The 23446-nt window shown below is 50.6% G+C and overlaps 2 protein-coding genes across 26 annotated transcripts; one reads left to right on the plus strand and one right to left on the minus strand.

The window, feature by feature from the left end:
* The first annotated feature begins 415 nt into the window (after window positions 1-415).
* Window positions 416-15700, plus strand: ATXN2L (ataxin 2 like). Of its 24 annotated transcripts, none has more exons than XM_027771749.1 (24): window positions 416-530; window positions 1313-1349; window positions 1573-1629; window positions 1718-1789; window positions 2158-2308; window positions 2724-2848; window positions 7737-7828; window positions 8459-8659; window positions 9196-9371; window positions 9512-9622; window positions 10642-10854; window positions 10943-11014; window positions 11260-11330; window positions 11488-11783; window positions 11862-11931; window positions 12491-12637; window positions 12787-12859; window positions 12953-13140; window positions 13520-13649; window positions 13743-13864; window positions 14023-14235; window positions 14403-14646; window positions 14796-14955; window positions 15223-15700. In XM_027771749.1, the coding sequence occupies exons 1-23, from the start codon at window positions 493-495 to the stop codon at window positions 14948-14950; spliced, it is 3054 nt and encodes a 1017-aa protein (XP_027627550.1). In that variant the 5' UTR covers window positions 416-492; the 3' UTR covers window positions 14951-14955; window positions 15223-15700. The 24 variants fall into 24 exon arrangements, with proteins under 24 accessions (XP_027627550.1, XP_027627561.1, XP_027627569.1 ...); XM_027771760.1 differs by having other exon boundaries at window positions 14919-14955; XM_027771768.1 differs by having other exon boundaries at window positions 14403-14592; window positions 14919-14955.
* Window positions 15701-19908: 4208 nt separating this feature from the next.
* On the minus strand, window positions 19909-23378 carry TUFM (Tu translation elongation factor, mitochondrial; the record flags this gene model as incomplete). 2 transcript variants are annotated; one of them, XM_027771769.1, is given in 9 exon segments in its annotated part: window positions 19909-20264; window positions 20950-21069; window positions 21175-21326; window positions 21524-21544; window positions 21637-21769; window positions 21916-22080; window positions 22169-22273; window positions 22528-22694; window positions 23175-23378. In XM_027771769.1, coding segments are annotated over 9 exon segments (1241 nt in total), but the record flags the coding sequence as incomplete, so codon positions are not given.
* Window positions 23379-23446: the final 68 nt, after the last annotated feature.

Consider the following 23446-nt stretch of genomic DNA (forward strand, 5'->3'; position numbering starts at 1 on the left):
CGGGCCCCCAGCCCAGCACATTGGAGGCGCACCGGAGGAGGGGCGGGAAACCCCCAGGAAGCTGAGGGTAGGTCCTTTCAGGTCTCAACAGGTCGGAGGAAGAGGGTCTCCGGCGGCCACCAGGGCATTTAGGGGCCGTGCCCAGCCCTCCGGGCCTAGTTAGGGCTCGGGACACCGGGCTTAAGGAGAGGCGGGGCGCATTCCGCCAGCCCCGTAGGAACGGGGAGTTGGGGGGGCTGAAAAGGTGATCGGGGTCCCCGGCTCCATTACCACGAAGGGTCTCGCGGTCCCCCAGTAGGAGGGTAGCGCGGTGGGCGGGGGCGGAAGGAGGGACAACTGGGAGGACTGCGGGCCGGGGAACCTCTAGCGCGCGCGCTCCCTTGCCGTACGTGCGCGCGGATGTTCTGTCTTATGACCCGGGCATTCGCGACCCCGGGAACACACTGGGCAGCGCCTGGGGTGTGCGTGCAGGGTATCGCCTGGTGTTCGTGGATGAGTGGTGGACGCCCCGCTCAGTTTCTTCTGTGTGTGTATGTTAATGCAACTGAGAGTGGCGGTGCACGCAGGCGCCGTGGGCTCTGATCGCGGAAGGGGGGGGGATTTTGAAGAGGCCCGTGGGCTTTAGTGCGCAGGCGCAGACCGGGCGAGGCCTCCCGGTGGATGGCTTTTGCGGCTGCGCTGTCCCCCAGCCCCGCCAACGGCCCCCGCATCGCCCTCCTCAACCGCCGGTTACATCAGCCAGCGAGGAGCAGGGTTACCTTGCGATTGGTGACCCCCGCAGAGTGGGTAACAGGCTGAATGAGTAATGAGGTCACAGGTCTAGGCTATGGAGGGGATATTCCTCCTTTCAGGGTTTGGGGCGTTAAGGTTGCTGGACATGATTGTCTTGACTATTTGGGAGATGATGTGCCTGCTAGGTAGGACCGATTCTGCACTCCGTGAGCTTTCACCTTCACATCTGGGTGGGTTATTGGCTATTGAATGCTAGCATTGATCTGTTGGAGGCATGCAACTCTGGCCCCTTGGAGAAAGTGAGAAGATTGTTATATTGACGCTAAGAGCAATTTGACAGCCATTGTTGATTGAGGTATTTTTTAGTGGCATTTGTAGGAAATCTGTTTATTGACTTTTAATGCCTGCTGCTTTCTTCTCCATATGTGAGAGTTTGAAGATCTTGTTCGTTTATTGGTTCGGAGCCCAAGTTAACATCTTTACATGATACATTGGTCTAGGATTTCTTAATGGTGTTAAGAGTAATTGTGAACAGATTTAAATAACCAGTTTTTTGTTTTGTTTTTTTTTTCTCTTGTAGGGGACAGAGCACAGGAAAGGGACCCCCACAGTCACCGGTGAGTGCCTTTTTCCTCCCTGTGATATAAGGACCTAAGAGGTGCATGTTTGGGAACATAGAGCTGATTAGGTGCAGAGATAGTCAGATAGGCTCATAGAGGCCCGGCACATAAAGGTGGATATAGAGGCATAGAAAGGTGGGTACAGGAGAGTGGGCATTTAGAAAAAAACAAGGTGTTAATTGACTGCTCCTTTTATTTCTTGCTCTTGTGTTACTGACAGGTATTCGAAGGTGTTTACAACAACTCCAGAATGCTGCACTTCCTTACAGCTGTTGTGGTAAGTGGTACCTACTTAACCCCTAGGTTGTTTGAGGAATGTAATATATTCGTTTTCTGGAGGCGTTCTTCTTTTTCCATTCTCCCAGGGCTCTACTTGTGATGTAAAGGTGAAAAATGGCACCACTTATGAGGGTATCTTCAAGACTCTGAGCTCAAAGGTCAGTGTGCTAAGATTAACTGATTTGGGGGATTACCTGGGAGAAAGAGGGGAGGAGAAAGAAATACTCAGTGGAGGTATAAATTGGATGGTGTCGGACAGCAGTGTCTGTTTCTATAGGCCTATGCCAAGCGGTAAATGACAAATTTGAGGGCTAGGTAATTTAATGTTAAAATACTTCAGTGTAAATTTTTTTTTTTAATTTACAATATTTAGTTTGAGACTTTTGATAATTTGTGACTGATGTTGAGAAGACTGCTCATGAGAACATGGTGTTGGAAAAGGTTTAGGAAGAGTAGGAGAAAAACTCATTTGCCTTCACATTTCTTGGTACTGACCTTTGGGTGTTGGGGAATGGGCCTTTTGTAGTTTGAACTAGCAGTAGATGCTGTGCACCGGAAAGCATCGGAGCCAGCAGGTGGCCCTCGCCGAGAAGACATTGTGGACACCATGGTATTTAAGCCAAGCGATGTCATGCTTGTCCATTTCCGAAATGTTGACTTCAATTATGCTACTAAAGGTAATAAGCTCAGCTGTTACGTCAGACCCATTCTCGAGTGGAGAGGGCAGTTTGTAGGTGGAGCATGTTAACCTTGGTTTTCCTTTTCCTTCCTTTACCCTCTTTTCTGGAGGAGAGGGTTTTTTCCTTAGAGGTATGTCTTGATACATAGCAGTTGAATTCTGATTTATGTTGCAATTCGTATTTTCCATCTTCAAGTTTCAATTTCTTACTCTTTTTGAACTTTTAGGATCAGCCTTTTAATGCTCTTTACTCCCCCCCACCTATCCTGATACATAAGCACACATACTTTGGGTCTGGGTTTTTGAGCTTCTCTTTGTTCCTGGAGTATTTATGGTGGGTGGGGATGGGAAATAATTGTAAAGAAAGCTGTGAATTACCACCTGACTCTTGATCTCCAACTCTGCCCCCACAGACAAGTTCACTGATTCAGCCATTGCCATGAACTCGAAAGTGAATGGGGAGCACAAAGAGAAGGTGCTTCAGCGCTGGGAGGGGGGCGACAGCAACAGCGACGACTACGACCTCGAGTCTGACATGGTATTGTCTCCTTCCCTAAGAGCTGGGCAACCAGAATATGGGTTGTTGACGTTGAGGTCTGTTCTTGGAACTATTGGGTTGTCGGAGAAGTTATGATGCATTTTTACATAAAAAAATACATTGTGACTTTTCTGACAATCCAATAATTGTGATTCTTGGGGGATAGGGAGGAGGTTTCTATATATTGTTGGCTTGTTGATGGTGGTCAGACAACAAATAGAAAAATATAGGCAATAGTCCAACAAAAATACTCATTCTATCAGCATACACATTGACAACTGTTGATATTTCATGTCTTTTCTTTTTTCTTTTCGGTTTTTGACATAGGGTATGTGTGTTCACCAGAGAGATGGTGAGAGGGAAAGTGAGAAATTTCCTCCCAGTGGGGATGGCCATGCCTCAATCCCTTCTCCATTCTGGGATGATTCGGGGCACACACAAGCACCTAGCACGTTTTTCAAGTTACCAGGTTGGGACTGGAGCCCTGGTTAGCTATGTGGGAGACCACACCTTAACCACCATGCTACCTGCTGGCTCCATCGTGGATTTTTTTGATCTTTTTGTTTTTTTAAATGAGAATTCACTCCTCTGGGGCGATGACCACTCCACCATCCTTTCTCCTAGGATTTTGGGCATGCGCACACACTTGCCTGGCTTTTTTGTTTGTTTTTTGTTTCAACTTTATTTTTAATTTCACCAGAGAGGGACAGAGAGATAGAAAGCAGTCTCCCAGGTACAGGACTCAAACCTCTGTTGGCTGTGTGGGGAGTCTAGCGCCTCTAATCACCATGCCACCTGCTCACCTTGCGTGTTGGTGATTTTCAGTCTGCTGGGTCTGAGACCTGAACCACAGAGGATTATGTAGGAGGAAGGACAGAGACAGAAAGCGAGAAATCACCTCCCAGGGTTGATGGACATGCTGCAGCCCCTTCTTCATTCTCCTCTCAGGATCTTGAGCATGCACATGCACCTGGCATGAGGTTAAGCCACAGAATCCAGGACTTGAACTGTGGTCAACTATGTGGGAGTCCAGCAATGTAGCTGTTATACCATCTGCTGGTCCCGAGTCATTTTTTATTTCTCTCTTGTTTAATATTTTTTTTCAAGCGGTTTTTGCTATAGGGTGGTGCATGCCCTCGCCAGAAAGACAGAGACAGACAGACAGAAGCAAGAAATCACCCCCCCCCAAGGAGGACCACACCGCAATCCCCTCTCCTTCATTCTCCTCTCGGGATCTTGGGCACGCACACACACACGCCTGGCATGAGTTTAAGCCACCAGGTCCAGGATTCGAACTGCGGTTGACTACATAGGTGTCCAGCGATGTAGCCATTACGCCAACTGCTGGTCCCCCCATTTGTTACTTTTCAATATAACAAAACATATGGATGAGATCGACTACTGTGTGGGCCATTTCCTTCCCCAAAGCAGCTATTTTGATGAATTTAAAATCTTGTGAATAAGCGTCATTGTTTTGGTACGTTTAACTTGCACAAAAATAGACTTGCCTATTTGCACTTAACATTGACACTTAGGTCTAGTTTGGTTATTCCCCCCTAGAATTATTTAACTTTGTTATTTATTTATTTACTATTGTAATTTGACCAGAAAGGGACAGAGTGAGAAAGAGGGAAAGTGAGAAAGCAAACCCAGGTCCAGGATTCAAACCGAGGTTGGCCATGTAGGAGTCTAGCGCCCTTAATCACTGTGCTACCTACTGGCCCCTGTTGTTTTGTTTGTTTGTTTGTTTTGTTTCTTGCTATAGGGCACATGCGCTCGCCAGAGAGACAGAGACAGAGAGATAGAAAGCGAGAAATCACCCCCCCAGGGGGGATGACCACACCGCAATCCCTTCTCCTCCATTCTCTTGCATCTTGGGCGCAAACACACACGCTCGGCGTGAGTTTAAGCCACCGGGTCCGGAACTCAAACCACAGTTGGCTACATGGGAGTCCAGTGATATAACCATTATGCTAACTGCTGGTCCCAGCCCCTGTTGTTTTTAAAAAGAATTTTTTTGCTATAGGACACATGTGCTTGCCAGAGAGACAAAGTGAGAAATCGCCCTCCCAGGGGGGATGACCACACCACAGTCCCTTTTCCCCCATTCTCCTCTTGGGATCTTGGGTATGTATGTATACGTGCCTGGCATGGGCTTTAAGCTGCTGCGTCTGGGACTTGAACCACAATCCAACTACATGGGAGTCCAGTGACATAACCATTTCGCCATCTGCTGGTCCCTAGTTTGTTGTTTTTAACTGTTGTGTACCATTCTCGTTACACGTGTGTACATATACGATCTACACACCAGGTTTTTGTCATATTGGTCTGCTTTTGTGTTGGCATTTATCCTTTTTAAAAATTTTATTATTTGGGGCTGGAGGTGGCATGGTGGCTAAAGGCGCTGGATTCCCACATGGTCAATCTTGGTTTGAGTCCTGGACCTGGATGGAGGCTTACTTTCTCCCTTTTCTTTTCCCTTTCTCTCTCTCTCTCTATCTGGTCAAGTTAAAAAATAATAATTACAAACGGAATTAAGTAATTCGTTTTTTTTTTTTTTTAATTATTATTTTATTTAACTTTACTTATTTTTAATTTTGGCCAGAGAGGGACAGAAGGAGAGAGAAAGGGAAAGTGATAAAGCAAGCCACCAGTTCCAGAACTTGAACCATGATCAGCCATGTGGGAATCCAGCACCCTTAACCATCACACCACCTGTTGGCCCCAATAACTTTTTTTTTTTAATTTATCGCTGAGACTGGCAGGTGGTGTGGTTGTTGAAGGTGCTAGACTCCCACATGGCTGACCATAGTTCAAGTCCTGGACCTGGTGGCTTGCTTTCTCACTTTCCTTCTCTCTGTCTCATCTCTGATCAAACTGGAAAACAATAAATAAAGTTAAGTAATTATATTTTTATTTTTTGGGAACCAGCAGTTAGCATAATGGCTATGTTGCTGGACTCCCACGTATTCGACCGTGGTTCGCGTCCCAAACCCGGAGGCTTAAAACTCCCGCCAGGCGTGTGTGCGTGCGTGCCCAGGATCCCGAGAGGAGAATGGAGGAGAAGGGATTGCAGCGTGACCATCCCCCCTGGAGGGTGATTTCTCACTTTTTGTCTCTATGTCTCTCTCTGTTTGTCTGGCAAGCGCACGCGCCCTATAGCAAAAACCTCTCAAAAAAAAATTTATTATTTTTTAATACGGTGTAAGGCATGTGTGCTAACCACAGAGAGAGAGAGAGAAAGCCACCAGGTCTGGGACTCAAAATGCAATTGCCCACACTGGAGTCCAGTGCCATAACCATGTGATCCCAACTATTTTAATTTGATAGAGGGAAAGCCATGTGGGTTCCAGTGCCCCCAATCACCACATCACCTGCCAGCCCTACTTTATTATTAAAAATAGTACTGGGACTTGGGACCAGCAGGTGGCACAGTGGTTAAGGTGCTGGACACTCCCACATGATCAACCATGGTTCGAGTCCTAAACCTGGTGGCTTGCTTTCTCACTTTCCCTCTGTCTCTTTTTCTCTGTGTGTCTCTCTCTGGTCAAATTTAAATGAATAAATGAATAAATAAAATTAAATAATTCTTTTTAAAAAAAAATGGTACCGGGACCATCAGATGCCATAATGGTTATGTTGGTGAACTCCCACAGAGTCAACTGTGGTTCAAGTCCGAGACCTGGCAGGTTAAAACTCAACGCCAGGCGCGAGTGTATGCATGCCCAAAATCCTGAGTGGATACTGGAGGAGAAGGGATTGTGGCATGCCATCCCCCCAGGGGTGATTTCTTATTTTCTGTCTCTCTGGCAAGCACACTCACCATATAGCAAAAACTTCCCCCAAAAAAATAGTACCTTGGAGACCAGCAGATGACATAGCGTTTTATGTTGCTGAACTACCATATGGCTGACCACTGTTCGACTCTTGGATCTAGTGGTTTGAAAATCACACCAGGTACATGTGTATGTGTACCCCGGATCCTGGGAGCAAAGTGGAGGAGGAGGGATTGCGGCATGGTCAGTACCCCTTGGGGAGTTGATTTCTCACTTTCCCTCTTACTGTATCTGTCTCTAGTGAGTACACTTGCCCTGAGGGGAAAAAAACTCAAAAAAAGAAGTACCTTTTGAATTGTTAGAGCATGTGTTTGTATGTACAAGTGCCAGAATTTGTTTAGAGTATCAACCCAGAGGTGGATTTGTTAGATTTTAGGACTTTCTGATTTTTTTGTGTGTGAGAGAGAGATTTTTGCTATAGGGCACATGTGCTTACTGGTGAGACAGAGACAGCAAGAAATCACCCTCTGGGGGGGTGGTCACACTCCAGTCTCTCCTCCGTTTTCCTCTTGGGATTTTGGGCACACAGTTTTAAGCCACTGGGTCAGGACTTAAACTGCCATCAACTTTGTGGGAATCCAGCAATGTAACCATTATGCCACCTGCTGGTCCCAGGACTTTTCGATTTTATGAGTTAACTGCCAGTTTGCATAGTGGCTGGTAGTACTGGTTGATACTCTACCCAGCTATATTCATATTTTCCTAGTTTCAGTTTTAGTCACAGTTTTAAGTTTTTTTAAAGAGGTTTTTGCTATAGGGCATGTGTGATCACCAGAAAGACAGAAACAGAAAGTGAGAAATCACTCCCGGGGGGGGGGTGACCATGTCACAATCCCTTCTACCATTCTCGTTTTGGGATCTTGGGCACACACGCACACGTACCCACGTGAGTTTAAGCCACTGGATCTTGGACTCGAACCATGGTCAACTACATGAGAGTAGCGATGTAGCCTTACTCCGTATGGTGGTCCTTTAAGTTTTTAACTTCAGGAAGGGATATGGCTGTTGCTTTCATTGTGAATTTTAAAGCAATCTTCTGTCTTCCTCCCTAGTCCAATGGCTGGGACCCCAATGAGATGTTCAAGTTCAACGAGGAGAACTATGGCGTGAAGACCACCTATGATAGCAGTCTCTCCTCTTACACGTGAGTGTCTTGGTACTTCCCAGGTGGTGCACGTTCAGGTTGAGGTCACTGGCAGGAGGCTGATTCGTGGATAGAACCTTTTTTTTAAAATAATTTTGTTAATTTATTGATTTTAATTATTACTTATACATTTAATTGCTGTACATCGTTTAGATTGTAAAGAGACTTTACCCCGCATGACACACCCCAATTGAGAACATACACACGTCCTCATCTACAAATAATAAACCATATCTGTGTCCTACAAATGCCTTACCTCTCCACTTTTCCCCCAGATTTCCTCTTCTACGCTCTTTGTGGGTGGGACATTTTTACATACTAGTATCTAAGTGTCTCTCAGATAGAGATGTTTGGTGCTCTGCTTGGGGCAAACTAGGTGCACGTTAAGCATACACTGAAAAAGCCAAGCATGACTGCATACCTGTGTTCCCAGCTGGTGGGAGGCTGAGGCAGGAGGCTCACAACATAGTGAGACCCTGTGTGTTTAAAAATGTTAATGTATGTGTGTGCTGAGATATCAACGGGATTAAACCCCCTTTGCCTGCAGTGATGATAGAATTAATAGATAAGTTTGCTCTTTTGCCTCTTGTTCCCTGGTCCTGGAATTGTGGTCTGTGGACATTTTCTCAGCGTGCCATTAGAAAAGGACAACTCAGAAGAGTTTCGACAGCGAGAGCTGCGTGCGGCCCAGCTGGCCCGAGAGATCGAGTCGAGTCCCCAGTACCGCCTGCGGATCGCCATGGAGAACGACGACGGGCGCACTGAAGAGGAAAAGCACAGTGCAGTGCAGCGGCAGGGGTCAGGGCGGGAGAGCCCCAGCTTGGCCTCCAGGTGATCGCTGGGGCAGCCGTGACCGTTTGGGGCTCACTCCAGGGCGTAGGGCCTGGGCCAAGAGCTTTTGCGTGTTATTAAAGTCTCGTGACCACATGGGTTGGTAAATACTGATTCCCAAATTTTAGGTTTAGGAGATTAAAGATAAAGTTAAGGAATTTGCTCAAGGTAACAAGAGTAAAGGTGTGGACTTAGGAAACGAGCTAGTTGTGTTCTTCTGTGTGAACCCACTCGTACATACCCGCTGCCACTTCTCTATGAGAGTTAACTCTAACGACACGGGGTCTCTTGTAAAAGCTGGTGTGCGCCTGCCTTTCCCATTAGTCAGGGTTGGTAGAATTATGGAGCACTAGTCTGGTTGGTTAGTTAGGTCATCAGCACAGAACACTTAACCAGGACAGGTCTTTAAGTGGGTGAAAGAATCTGGAGCCAGGCATCTGGGCGAGATGGGGAGACAGGATTATTATCAAAGACTTCATCTTTCTAAAAAGTGTGAGTTTAATGACTTCTTGACCTTCTCGAATTCTTTTCCACAGGGAGGGGAAGTACATCCCTCTGCCTCAACGCGTTCGGGAAGGCCCCCGGGGAGGAGTCCGATGCAGCAGTTCTCGGGGCGGCCGACCTGGACTTAGCTCTTTGCCACCTCGTGGCCCGCACCATCTTGACAATAGCAGCCCTGGCCCCGGTTCTGAGGCACGTGGGATCAATGGAGGTGAGTTCTGACCTAGACTGGTGAGAGGCAAGGAAGAAGGTGGGGTGATCGAAAAGTTTTAGATGGACTGAAAGGGTGAAGCACCTGTGATGTAATAGCACCTGTTCTGCCTGTTCTTCATCTTGTTGTTTTTTAAACAGGCCCTTCTCGCATGTCCCCTAAGGCACAGCGGCCTCTGAGAGGCGCCAAGACTCTATCTTCACCCAACAGCAGGCCTTCCGGAGAAACTTCGGTTCCATCTCCTCCCGCAGGTAAGACTTCTGTGGTGTTGGATATAGAAATGGGTCAGAACTTGTCAAGGGGTGTGTGTCAGCTGCCACGTTGAGAGGTGATTTGAAGAAAGATGTTTTGGAAAAGGGTTTGGATTTATCCTTTTGGGAGACTTCTCAGTTTCTCTAATCTGAAAAGCCTGCCGTAGCAATCCTTAGTTTGTATCTGGCTGATGTATCTTTTAGATTTGAATTAATTGCCAACAGTTTGAAATGGAAAAGTCATTGCTTTTTGAAACAAAGTTCTGTTGGCACCGAGCCTGTCTTGCTGCATAGCTCTAGCTGGAGGAGATCTATGGCCGTCCTTTGAAACATTCCAGTCTTGGAATGCATGGTGCCCGTGAGGCTGTATACCTACATATGTCACCAGCTTTTCCCTTCACGACCAGTAGATGGCATAATGGTTAGGTTGCTGGACTCCCACATGACTGACTGTGGTTCAAGTCCCGGACCTGGCTGCTTGAAGCTCACGCCAGGCACGTGCCCAAAATCCCAAGAGAAGAGATAGCGCGGTGGCCATCCCCTCTGGGGGATGGATTCTTGCTTTTCATCTCTCTGTCTCTGGCTAGTACACACATTGAATAACAAAATCTCTTTTAAAAAAGAAACCAGCCTTGGGACCAGCAGTTAGCGTAATGGCTATGTTGCTGGACTCTCACGTAGTTGACCACAGTTCGAGTCCCAGACCCGGTGGCTTAAACTCAAGCCGGGCGTGTGTGCGTGCGTGCCCAAGATCTCAAGAGGAGAACGGAGGAGAAGGGATTGTGGTGTGGCCATTCCCCCTGGGGGGTGATTTTCGCTTTCTGTCTCTCTGTCTCTCTCTGTCTGTCTGGTGAGTGCACGCTCCCTATAGCAAAAACCTCTCAAAAAAAAAAAACAGCCTTGGCCTTCTAAACACTTCAGTTTGTGACCGTGGGTGTAAGGAAGTGTGTAAACTTCCTTGGTATTTTAGTAAGTGCCCTGCACCCGTTGGGTGCTGACCAGCAGTAACCATCGCACAGCTCTCCCTTTTCTTCCAGTGGGTCGGATGTACCCTCCACGCTCTCCCAAGTCTGCTGCCCCTGCCCCAATCTCAGCTTCCTGTCCTGAGCCTCCCATCGGCTCGGCAGTGCCAACCTCTTCTGCCTCCATCCCTGTGACATCGTCAGTTGTGGATCCTGGAGTGGGCTCTATTTCCCCAGCTTCTCCAAAGATCTCACTGGCCCCCACAGATGGTAAGAGCTGGATGGTTGAGGTCTATGGAAAATGCAAAGTGCAGTTCTGGACAGAAGGAACTTCAGGCTTCTTTCTCTCCTTGCGCAGTAAAGGAACTTGCGACCAAGGAGCCTGGGAGAACTCTGGAGCCCCAGGAACTGGCCCGGATAGCTGGAAAAGGTGAGGGTGGTTTTTCTGCTGAGGGTTCATGTGCCTTAGTCTGGGAGAGCATTGATGTTAGGAAGTGTGTTAAAATTCAGAAACAGATAGTGTCTGTTAGTCCCTTGATTGTAATTTCTTTTACAAGATTGACATGAGGTGTTTTTGTTTTTTCCCTTGGTTTCTTATTCTCTTGGCTCTGGCACTGCCCCCGCTTCGAGAAAGAAATGTATTATATTTCCTCCTTTTTCTCTGTTTTCTCATAGTCCCAGGCCTTCAGAACGAACAGAAACGATTTCAGCTAGAAGAACTGAGGAAGTTTGGGGCCCAGTTTAAGGTGAGAGCAGTGTGGGAGTGGGCTAGCATGTGAGCAGGCTGAGGGTACTGGCAGAGACAAGCATTAGGGGAGGTAAAGACGTGAGATCCAGGATGAGGACAGAAGCTGGGCCTGGGGTCTGGAGCAAACAGTTCTGTATGTATTTCTTTCCTTCTAGCTTCAGCCTAGTAGCTCCCCTGAGACCAGCCTGGATCCTTTTCCTTCCCGGATCTTAAAGGAAGAGGCCAAAGGGAAAGAAAAGGAAGTTGATGGTCTGTTGAATTCAGAGCCCATGGGATCCCCGGTCTCCTCCAAGACAGAGTCCGTATCGGATAAGGAGGACAAACCACCCCTGGCAACAGCAGGAGGCACTGAGGGGCCAGAGCAGCCCCCACCACCTTGCCCAAGCCAAACTGGCAGCCCCCCCGTGGGCCTCATCAAGGGAGATGACAAGGACGAAGGCCCCGTTGCTGAGTGAGTGGAGTAGGGAGCTGGGTGGATATTGGGTGATGAAGGGCAAGTCATGGGGATTTACTTTCATTTCTCTCCTAGACAAGTAAAGAAGTCAACGTTGAACCCCAATGCCAAGGAGTTCAACCCCACAAAGCCTCTGCTGTCTGTGGTGAGATGGGCCAGGGGAGTGTGGGCTTGGGTTTCCGAGAGGGTGGCTTGGGATGGGTCACAGAGCAGTGAGAGGAGAGCCCTGCAGCCCCAAGGCCCCCTTGGCTGGCTGTCAGGCAGCAGGAGACCTCTGCCAGCAGTACAGGGATAGCAGCAGTGGGGCTGGTCTGGGACATTGCAGACAAGGCTCTGGGTTGGTTGAAAAGGGATCTCGATGAGTCTGACAGATATTTTTGGGTCCTTTGATTCTTAGCATTTGGCCCAGGGAGTACTCCAGTGAAGTAGTTAGGACCAGAGGCTTCATTCAGATCAGTTGACTTGACTTGAATCCTTGTACTTAGGTTTGTGGTCCTGGAGAAGCCATTTCACCTTGCCTCAGTTTTCCCACCTGTAGTTCTGAGAATGCCCATCTTGCAGAGTTTGATGTGACGCTTAACCAAGATGCAGCAAAAGTGGCTTTAGTACATGCCACCCCATGAATGCCAGCTATTGTTGGAGTCATGCCTGAGGGTGGGAGTGAGAATCAGAAATAAAATGTTGTTCTCGCTTGTCTCTTACAGAACAAATCCACCAGTACCCCAACTTCTCCGGGGCCCCGGACTCATTCAACTCCCTCCATCCCGGTGCTGACGGCAGGCCAGAGTGGGCTCTACAGCCCGCAGTACATCTCTTACATACCTCAGATCCACATGGGACCAGCTGTGCAGGTCAGAGATGAGTCAGGCTGTGCCAGGGTGGAAAGGTCGGGGTCGGGTTGCGCTGGCCTGGTTAAGGGACCAGGTCAGGCCTGTTCTGGGCATTTTTAAGCAACACATTTGAACGCAAGTTATTCAGCCTAGTTTTGTCTTATCTCTAGGCACCTCAGATGTATCCATATCCTGTATCCAACTCGGTGCCTGGGCAGCAGGGCAAGTACCGGGGAGCAAAAGGTGAGCAGGGTTGGGAGGGGCAGTCCATGGGGCTGCCCAGTACCCATTGGCAGGTGGAGCTTGAGCCTGGCACGATTTTTCCCCCACCCCCAGGCTCCCTGCCCCCACAGCGCTCGGACCAACACCAGCCAGCTTCAGCCCCTCCGATGATGCAGGCCGCTGCTGCTGCTGGTCCTCCTCTGGTGGCTGCCACACCTTACTCTTCCTACATCCCCTACAACCCTCAGCAGTTCCCGGGCCAGCCTGCCATGATGCAGCCCATGGCCCACTACCCCTCACAGGTGACTGGCACTGGAGGGAAGTGGCAGGGAGCCCCTGTAGGGATCCCATCTCTTCTACTTCCGAGGCTCAGGAGCTGGGGAAGGGAGGCAGGTGGCATTCTGGGTGGCGATGGCCAGCTGTGAGATTGGTGGTGGTAAATGGGTTTCAACCCAGCTCTGGTAGGGTTAACAGGGTGCTGAACACCTGCCCCTCAGTCTTTTCCTCTGACGTGTAGATATAGGGGTAGGGTGAGGGCATGACGTGTAGCATCAGTGTGGCAGACTTGCTGGGAAATAGATAATTGGGTCGAGGCCCAAGTAGTGCTGTGCACCCGTTGATTGGGCAGGAGGATGTGCCTCCCCAGTGTGTTGTGCTGATCATTCCCGTCTGTCCCATCAGCCGGTGTTTGCCCCCATGCTTCAAAGCAATCCACGCATGCTGACGTCGGGTAGCCATCCCCAGGCCATCGTGTCATCCTCCACCCCTCAGTACCCTTCTGCAGAGCAGCCCACCCCCCAAGCCCTCTACGGTGAGTTCTGCCAGGCGCTCCCTCTGCTCTGTGCGGTGCTCTTCAGCCCCCTGTGGTGTGCTCAGCTCTGATTTGCCCCCTTTCCTGCTGTAGCCACTGTTCAGCAGTCCTACCCGCACCATGCCACGCAGCTCCATGGCCACCAGCCGCAGCCGGCCACCACGCCCCCTGGGAGCCAGCCGCAGTCCCAGCATGCGGCCCCCAGTCCTGTCCAGGTGCCTGCTGTGGGGGATCTGAGTGATTGGGGCAGGAATGGCTGGCGGGAAGAGAGGGATCAAGCCAGGGGCTCCCCAAGGGGAGAATCAAGACAGCGGGTGGTTGGCCTGGGTGCCAGAGGAATGGGTGGCACTCAACCTTCTCCTCCTGCTGACAGCATCAGGCGGGGCAGGCCCCACACCTGGGCAGTGGACAGCCACAGCAGAATCTGTACCACCCAGGGGCCCTGACAGGCACGCCACCCTCTCTGCCACCGGGACCTTCTGCCCAGTCCCCTCAGAGCAGCTTTCCCCAACCAGCAGCTGTGTATGCCATCCATGCCCCCCAGCAGCTACCCCACGGCTTCACCAACATGGCCCATGTTACCCAGGTAAGAACCCTGCGGACTTGTGCCACTGGGGCTGCTTATGCCCGAGGATAGCAGCCATACAGCTGTTCCATTCCTGTGTTTCTGGTGCCACCTTTGCAGTGGTGCTTCCTGGCACCAGCATTCTCTGCCCAACTGAGAACGTGGTTCTCTTGCTCTGTTTTCTACAGGCCCATGTCCAAACTGGAATCACAGCAGCCCCGCCCCCTCACCCTGGGGCTCCCCACCCGCCCCAGGTGATGCTGCTGCACCCACCCCAGAGCCATGGGGGGCCCCCCCAAGGCGCGGTGCCCCAGAGTGGGGTGCCTGCACTCTCAGCTTCCACACCCTCACCCTACCCCTACATCGGACACCCCCAAGGTGAGCAGCCTGGCCAGGCGCCTGGATTTCCAGGAGGAGCCGATGACAGGATTCGTGAGTTCTCGTTAGCTGGGGGAATTTGGCATGGAAGAGCTGAGGGGCTGCAGGTGGGGCAGGATGCACGGGTTCTGGGTGGGGAGTGAGGGGTCTTGGAGGCAGGGCTGTCCCACAGGGCACCCGCCGACCTGCACCTGTCTGTGAAGTATGTAGGGTGGGCAGAAGCCACAGTCGCCGCCGCCAGGGGCTTGCTCCTGGCTCTGTCCTTTGCTTCCCTCCGTCCTCGCTCAGTTGTGATCCAGCAGCCCCCCTCCCCACTGCCTCCCCAGCTCTCAGTGACCCCGACTGTCTCCTGACTTAGCCGAGGTAAGGTCAGCGCAGCAGACAGGGCCAGACTGGGGTGTGGGGGGCTGAGCTGGGCACACGAGTGAGGGCTCTGGCTTACTGGGAAACAGCGATTGACCTGTGCTTCTGACAGCCCCCCGAGACACCTTGAGGAGGCCGCTCCTACCCAAACACGCTCCCCACACCCCCACTGGACGGCATTGGATGCAGGGACAGCTGCTTGGGTTCTAATGCTCCTGCTCTCTTCTCTTTCCCCTCCAACCAGTTCAATCTCATCCCTCCCAGCAGCTCCCCTTCCACCCCCCGGGGAACTGAAGATTGTCCTGGCCGCGACCTGAGACCTCCATGAGTGGAGGGAAGAGTGATCTATGTCTCTTCCCCCAGCAGCTCGGACCAGCCCCAGCCCCCAATCCCCGCTTTCCCCTGGGGGAGCTGGGGAATTCCTGCCAAGCACCTTGAATGGGAGGGGCCTCAAAGTGGGCAGGGCCAGGGTCCAGCGGGGGTGGGGGGTTCCTTCTCTGCCCCTGCCCATTCCCACCCAATCTTGCCCTCCCGTCCTCTCATCTGTTCCCCCGCTGGAGACAGAAGATCTTTTATTTTCTATTATTTATAACCTCAGACTGGGCCCCCTGTTCTTTCTTCCCTATTAACTTGAGTGATCTGTGTGAGAGAGACAGACAGATGCCCCACAAGGATGTTGGACAAGGACTTTTACTTTTTATTACATAAAAATATTAAAAAAAAATAAAAAAAATAAAATTTTAAACTAACTTAATCTGTCTGTCATTTCCTTTGAGACTAGAGTAACACCATAGCTGTCAGTCCTGTGTGGTGGTAGCACTGTATCCTATCATCTGCTGCTGCTTCCTCTTCATGTAAAAATTACAGCAAATTCTTTTTTCTTTTAGTTTACAACAGAGCACGGGCACTTGCTGGAGACAGAAAGTGAGAAAGTACCCACAGGGGTGATGGCCACACTGCAATCTCTTCACTCTGGATTTTAGGCACGCAGTTAAACAGCATTTTCAAGCCACCAGATCTGGGAATCAAACCACGCGGTCAGCCTTGTGAGATCCCGTCACCCTAGCCACCACCCCACCATGGATGGTCCATGTATCCAATTTTTCTTTATTAATTTTCTGAAAGGTTTTTGCTATAGGTCACATGCACTTGCCAGAAAGAGCAAGAAATCGCCCCCTGGGGGGATGGCCACGCCACAATCCCTTCTCCATTCTCTCAGGATCTTGGGCGTGCACACACATGTACCACCATGAGTTTAAGCTACCGGGTCCAGGACTCGGTTGACTAGGTGGGAGTCCAGCAACAGCCATTATACCAACTGCTGGTCCCTCCAATTTTCCTAAACCTGGGATGTGGAGAAATCAAATCAAGGTCTTATGTGGTTCATTTGAAAGTAGGTTCCGGGGCCAGTTGTAGCCTAGTGGTTAAGGGAGTCTGAGGTAGGAGTCCTGTTGCCAAGATGGGGCAGTGAAGGGTGTGGCCCCTTCTGGCTCTGGAATTGCAGTGCTAACCTCCCAGTGACCTCACCTCAAAACTGCTCTCACCTTACGGTACAAGTAAAGTTTTTCATTTCACTCATGACCTGGGTCCATCTCTTCACATTTCCAGCCTGATTGGTGCACAGCTGAAGGCTTAGGTGTGGGTGAGGGTGCTAAATAAAGGTGGAGAGATGCCCGTGAGAACAGCAGAGTACAGGCCAGAGCAGGAGCTGGATGAGGGGTGGTGGGACAAGGTGGAAGCCAGTAGGACATGGAAATGACAACAGGCTGCAGAGGTATTTTTCCAAGTTGGTTTGAAGTTAGTGTGACACCTGACCCTAGTTTCCTTTCTATAAGTGGAGGTCATTTCACCCTTAAAGGATTGAGAAGGGGCTGATGCTCAGGGGTATTTCAGCTCTGACCAAAGCCAGAGAAAATGTTCTAAGACCAAGGTAAGAAGTCCTAAGGTATGGAGATGAAAACTTGGTGCTCTATGGGCATGGTACGGAGGGGAGAAGGGTGTACTAAGGAAAAAGGGATTTTATGTAGCAGCCCACTTGACTACTAAGAATAGAGTTGGTGGGCCAGCAGGTGGTGCAGAGTTAATGCAGCTGGATCTCACTTGGCCACCTGCATGGTTCAAGTCTTAGACCCAGCAGCTTGAAAATTACTCAGGGGGGACCAGCAGTTAGCATAATGGCTATGTTGCTGGACTCATGTAGTTGGCCACAGTTCGCGTTCCAGACCCGGTGGCTTAAAACTCATGCTGGGTGCGTGTGCGTGCGTGCCCAAGATCCTAAGAGGAGAATGGAGAAGGGATTGTGGTGAGGCCATCCCCCCTGGGGGGTGATTTCTCTCTCTCTGGTGAGCGCACACGCCCTATAGAAAAAAACACAAAAAAAAAAAAGAGTGATAATTTAAAAAAAAAAAAGGAAAGAAAATTACTCTGGGTACATGTGTGCCCAAGATCCTGAGGATAATGGAGAAAGGATTGTGGTGTGACTAAATCTTCTGGGGGAGCGATTCTCTCGGTCTCTGGTGAGTGCATGCACCTGGTAACAAAAGACGAGTTGAGGCCCAAGTGCAAGAGCTTGAGAAATGGAAGAAACAGGAGCTGGAAATCTTTGGGCTCCGGATGTTTGAAGTTGTGGTGGAGACAGGTGTCATTAGTACTGAGATGTGTTGCTGAGGAATGGAAGGATTGCTCATCTGTTAGATTTATGTTGTATATTAATTTGTCAGCTTTTGCTTCTTCACTTCTGTGTCTCTGGTCAATTTCAATAAAGACAATGAATATTAAAAATAATTCTTTTTTTATAAAAGAATTACCTTCAACTTTTTTCTTAACTATTGTTTTAGTTATTTTTTATTATTTTCTAGTTTGATCAGAGACAGAGAGGGAAAGTGAGAAAGCAAGGCACCAGGTCCAGGACTTGAACCACGGTCGGCCACATGGGAGTCCAGCACTTTTACCACCATGCCACCTGCCAGCCCCTCAACTTTATTTTTTTTTAATTTGACCAGAGGAGGAGAGAGAAAGAGACAGAGACAGAAGGCAAGCCACCAGGTCCAGGACTCAAACCATGATCAGCCATGTGGGAGTCCAGTGCTCTTAACCACCACACCACCTCCTGGTCCCTAAATAATTCTTAATCAAAAGTTTCTTGGGAAGAGAAATCAAACCTGCCCTGTCATTAGGCAGTACTTTTAACAGTTCCCCTGCTGCTCTGGTCTAGCTCTGCTCTGAAGTCACAGATCAGGCTCTGAGCTTCTCAAATCAGCTCTCAGTTTGGGCCCAAGAGCCTTGTCTTCTGGGTGCTTGTCTCAGTGGCTATACCCTGGACATACTCACTTGTCAAGATCCAAGATTGAGCAGAGCACCCACAGGCTCCAAATGACAAGCCAGAAGATATTCAACATTATCTTCCTGCAGCATCTTGCTAAGCAATCAAAGCTCACTGAACTCATTTCTGAAGTCACAGAAGTGAGAACTTTAAAGAATTATTTAATTCAATTTATTATTTTAACTTGCTATAGGGCATGTGAGCTCACCAGAGGGAGACAGAAGAGTGAAAGAGAGGGAAAGTGAGAAAGCAAGCTGCCAGGTCCAGTATTCAAACCATGGTCAGGCACGTGAGAGTCCAGCACTTTTTTTTTAAAGGAATTATTTTATGGAGCAGCAGATGGTGTAATGGTCATGTTGCTGGACTCTCACATAGTGGATCGTGGGTCAAGTCCCAGACCCAGTGGCTTAAAACTCAACGCTGGGCATTTGCGCTCAAATATCTCGAGAGAATGGAGGAGGGATGTGGCATGGCCATCTCCCCTTGGGGGAGGATTTCTCCCTTTGTCTCTGTGTCTCTGGCAAGCGCACATGTCCCATCGCAAAAATCTCTTTCTAAAAAGATTTTTTATTTAACTTATTTTAATTTGACCAGAGAGAGAAAGCAAGAAAGCAAGCCTCCATGTCTGGGACTTGAACTGCAGTTGGCAATGTGGGAGTCCAACACCCTTAAACCCTTAACCACCATGCCACCTGCTGGCCCCCTGAGAGCAGTTTTTTGTTTTGTTTTGTTTTTTTTGAGATGTTTTTGCCATAGGGCATGTGCACTCCCCTGACAGAGACAGATAAGAAAGCAAGAAATCACCCCCCAGGGGGGATGGCCATGCCCCAATCCCTTCTCCTCCATTCTCTCAGGATCTTGCGCACACATGCACATGCACCCGGTGTGAGTTTAAGCCACTGGGTCTGGGACTCGAACCGCGGTCAACTACGTAGGAGTCCAGTGATAGAGCCATTACACTAAATGCTGGTCCCTCCATGAGAGCAGTTTTAAGACAACTTTTCCCATCTTGTACCATAGAGATAGACACTTTCTTTTTTTTCTTTTTTGAGAGGTTTTTGGTGCATGTGCTTGTCAGAAAGAAAGAGAAATAGAAAGGACAGCAAATCACCCCCAGAGGGGATGGCCATGATACAACCCCTTCTCCATCTCCTCTCAGGATCTTGGGCATGCTTGTACACTCATTAGTTACGCAGGTTTCTTAGTTATGGAACTTTAAGCCATTGGGTCCAGGACTCGAACTGGTCGACCACATGGGAATCCAGTGACATAGCCACTACGCCATCTGCTGGTCCCTAGACTCTTTAATGCCAGAGAGTGCCTTACAACATGGCCTAGTCATGTTGTAACCCATCTCCCACTCCTTCCCTTCAGGATCCTGGGCACATGCATGGTGTGTTTTTCAAGCTGCTGGAGGCAAGATCTGAACCAGTCAGCCATGGGGATCTAGCTCCTTCCGTGCAGTGCTTAACTGTTGCACCATAGGGCTAGACAGGAGTGGACTCTTCACAGTAGAAACTCGGTTAAAATGGCTTTGGGATCTCATGAGCTCTTCATCTGTCTTGAGCTCCAACTCCCCTTATTTTCACTCCTTCATCCTCTTCAACAAGAAGGACACAAGACACACAAGCTGACTATTCACAGGACAGTTTATTGGCCTGCTTACCTGGCAGGCCACCCCTCTGCCTAGGGGGAAAATGTCCATCTAGCTGCACTCCACTGGGTCGCAGTGTGGGCCCTGTGGGTGCACAGGAGCAGGAGGAACACTGGCCAGGGCAGTCCTCAATGCAGTAACCTGAGCAAAGGTCCAGACTCAGCTCCATTTCACGTTCTTGTCTTCCTCAGTCATGGCCAGCGTGTCAGTGACAAGGCCAGTGCCGATGGTCCGGTTGCCATCTCGCAGAGTGAAGCGCTGGCCCTTCTCTAAGATCATCGGCTGCCTCAAGACTAGGTTGAGCTTCAAGTCCTCCCCAGGCATGGCAAGCTCCTGGAGGGGAGAGACGGATCAGGCATGGCCTTTGGGAAACCAACTTCCTGGTACCAGAGATGAAATACGGGAAAATGCAGACTCTGGGGTAGCTTCATCCACCCGGGTATCAGGCAGGCACAAAGGCAGAAGGGGCACTGCTTTGAGTGCATCAAGTGTGCATCCTGGGTCTGCCAGGCACGATGGGCACACCCATGACCCTGGCTGGCAGAGATCAAGGTGAGGAGACCCTGTCAAGGGTGCCTGTTTCTGTCGCTCAGGAGATAAACTATAAAAAGGGGACTGGCTGAGGGTTGGGGAGGTATGGGAATATGGAAGGGACTGGTGATTAATGTTCCTATGGTGTTTAGGAACTGTCAGGTTACACAGATTTCTTAGTTATAGAACTTCCTCATCTATAGCAGAACTTTCAACAAGAGGCTCTAGGCAATATCTGAGTAAATGCTGGTGGAGCTAAGCTCACCTGATCGCAGTCGAAAACACAGGACAAGGATTCACTCCTGAACCCGCTGGCCCAGACCCTTCCACCCACTGTAACAGGTCCACCCACACAGCACAGCTGCCATTCTGCACTCAAGGAAATCAAGTCACCCGGGCTGCTGTATTACATCTTGGGAACTACAGCGAGGCACACCTCCCGTGAAGTGTGCCCCGTGTACTTAACAGTCCCTACAGCCACCGTTACCTTCCCTGGAGGCAGGATAACACGACAGGCCATGTCCCAGGTGAGGGAGAACATGACAGGCATGAAGTGGGATACGAAGGGTTTGTGGCGGCCACCCTCCTCCTTGCTGAGAATGTAAACCTGGAGGGGAGAGAGCAAGGGTGGACTTGGCCTCAGAAGGAAGCACTGCCTCTACACAAGGCGCAGTTTGCATCAGCTCTGCCCGTCGCCACCCAGCACGCTCACCTGTGCCTCCACCTTCTGATGGGGCTGGATGGACCCTGGCTTGACCATGACCAGGCCACGCCTCAGGTCTTCCCGCTTCAAGCCTCGGACCAGCGCCCCAAGGTTATCCCCTGCCTCTGCCCTCTCCAGGCTCTTGTGGAACATCTCAATGCCTAGGAGGGAAAGGGGAGAGAGAGGAGGAAAGTCTGGGGCAGAGAGGGCACACAGATCTGCAAGGGAAAAGCATCTCAGAGCCAGCCCCAAGCTCAAGGCTTCCTTTCTATACCTGTCACCACACTGCGAATGTTCTTGCTGTGTCCCAGGAACTCACACTCATCTCCCTTCTTCAAAATGCCACGCTCTAGTGTACCTGTCACCACAGTGCCCCGGCCTGGGAGAGTATAGGACAGGTCATCAGAGACCCTGGGCTACAGCTGGGGGTGGGGGTGGGGGTGGGGAGGGAGTGTGAACAAGCATCCTCACCAGGAATAGAGTAAACCGACTCTACAGGCAGCATGAAGGGCTTCTCCAGGTCCCGGGTGGGCACTGGGATGTACGTGTCCACAGCGTCCAGCAGCTTCTGCACGGACTTCAGACCTAGTTCAGGGTCACGTTGCTGTAGGAAGCAGGTGAGAGGACTCTGGAATTTCCATTCTGCTCGTTGTCCTTAACCGTGATCCACTCCCCAGACAGAGCAGAACTCCTGAGTGCCCATCTAGCCCATCCTTTGCCAGCAGCAGCCCTGCCTGACCCTGCCCTCACCTCAAGGGCACAGAGAGCAGAGCCAACGATGACCGGGGCCTCCTCCCCTTTGTAGCCGAATTCACTGAGCAGTTCCCGAATCTCCAGCTCGACTAGCTCCACCATTTCAGTGTCCTCGACAGCGTCAGCCTTGTTCACATACACCACAACATGCTCTACCCCAATCTGTCCGTGAGAAGAGAGAGAGGGCTGGTGTGTGCGGTGGCCCAGCTCCCACTCTTCCTCTTTCCAGCACTGCCCAGGCTCTGAGTACCTGTTTAGCCAGTAGTAAGTGCTCTCGGGTCTGGGGCATGGGGCCATCGTTGGCTGCCACCACCAGGATGCAGCCATCAAGGGGTGCAGTGCCTGTGATCATATTCTGGGTAGGAGAAGAGGAAACACTCAGCCTGGTTCACAACCTCCTCAGCTCCACATCCACCTAACCAAGTGCAGCAGACACCGAGGCCTCCTTTTCTCTGCCATCTCAACACCCAGTGCGGAGCCATGGCCACGAGTCCACAATCTCACATCCAAACTTCTCCAGTATATAAACCTGCTCCCCCAAGCCTACCCTTTGCCCTGACAGGAAGCAGCTCCCAGCTCAATCCCCAGAGCCCTCTGAACAAGCCTCACCTTAACATAATCTGCGTGACCAGGGCAGTCTGTGTGGGCATAGTGGCGGGCAGCAGTGCTGTACTCCACGTGGGCCGCATTGATGGTGATACCTCGAGCGCGCTCCTCCGGGGCATTGTCAATCTCCTCGTACTTCTTGAATTTAGCCCCACCTCCCTCTGCTAGAACTAAGGGAAGGAAAACACACCTTCCAGCTGAAGTTCCACAGCTAGAGGCAGGGCTCAGGCCACACCCCTGGGCCCCTCCCACCTAAATAAAAGAGTCTGGGAAGATGGATCTTCCCGAGTCCCTCCAATCTCTCATTCTTCCAGCACAAATAACCGAGTCAGAATGAAGCGTTAAAGGACCTCAAGGCCTTGCTCTGCGACTTCTCCAGGGTAAAGCCTCTGCTTACAGAGCATTAACCCCACGGCGAGACAGTGGCCATTCTGGGTCCCCCCGCTCATGCATCTACAAAGTTCAAGTTCACGGGAAATCTGTCTCCTGGGTCTCCCAAGCCAGCCCCCATCACCCCCACCGCCGGCCCCCGAGCTTTGGCTCTTGGGTCCAAGCTACACAAGCCGCGCAGACTCCGCTGGCCCCACCTCCCTGGCTCCAGGTCCCGCCAAGAGAACGCTGCCAGGCGCCCCCGCCCCAAGCCCACTCACTCTTCGTGATGGCCGCTGTCAGTGTGGTCTTGCCGTGGTCCACATGGCCGATGGTGCCCACATTCACATGGGGCTTGTCGCGCACGTAGACCTTCTTGGCCTCAGCGGCCAGGCCACGGCACAACAGGGGCAACGCTGGAGCCGTCAGCGGTCGCAGCAAACCCTGCAGTAGTGGGGTCCGGCCTGCAGTAGCGGCCCCGAGACCTGCGGGACCGAGGCTTGGGGTCAGGGCGTGGGTCCCAGCCCGGCTAACTGCGGCGTGCCCCCCGCGT

Source organism: Tupaia chinensis, unplaced genomic scaffold (genome assembly GCF_000334495.1).
Source record: "Tupaia chinensis unplaced genomic scaffold, TupChi_1.0 Scaffold000231_1, whole genome shotgun sequence".
In the NCBI taxonomy this organism is placed as follows: Eukaryota; Metazoa; Chordata; class Mammalia; order Scandentia; family Tupaiidae; genus Tupaia; species Tupaia belangeri.

Excerpts from the sequence above, each read along its gene's own strand:
- ATXN2L (XM_014587719.2), top strand. The coding sequence starts at position 661 with ATGGCTTTTGCGGCTGCGCTGTCCCCCAGCCCCGCCAACGGCCCCCGC. Across the intron at positions 9,623-10,641 it reads GGTTCCATCTCCTCCCGCAG|CTCTCCCTTTTCTTCCAGTG; the intron begins GTAAGACTTCTG and ends ACCATCGCACAG. Across the intron at positions 10,855-10,942 it reads CTCACTGGCCCCCACAGATG|TAAAGGAACTTGCGACCAAG; the intron begins GTAAGAGCTGGA and ends CTCCTTGCGCAG.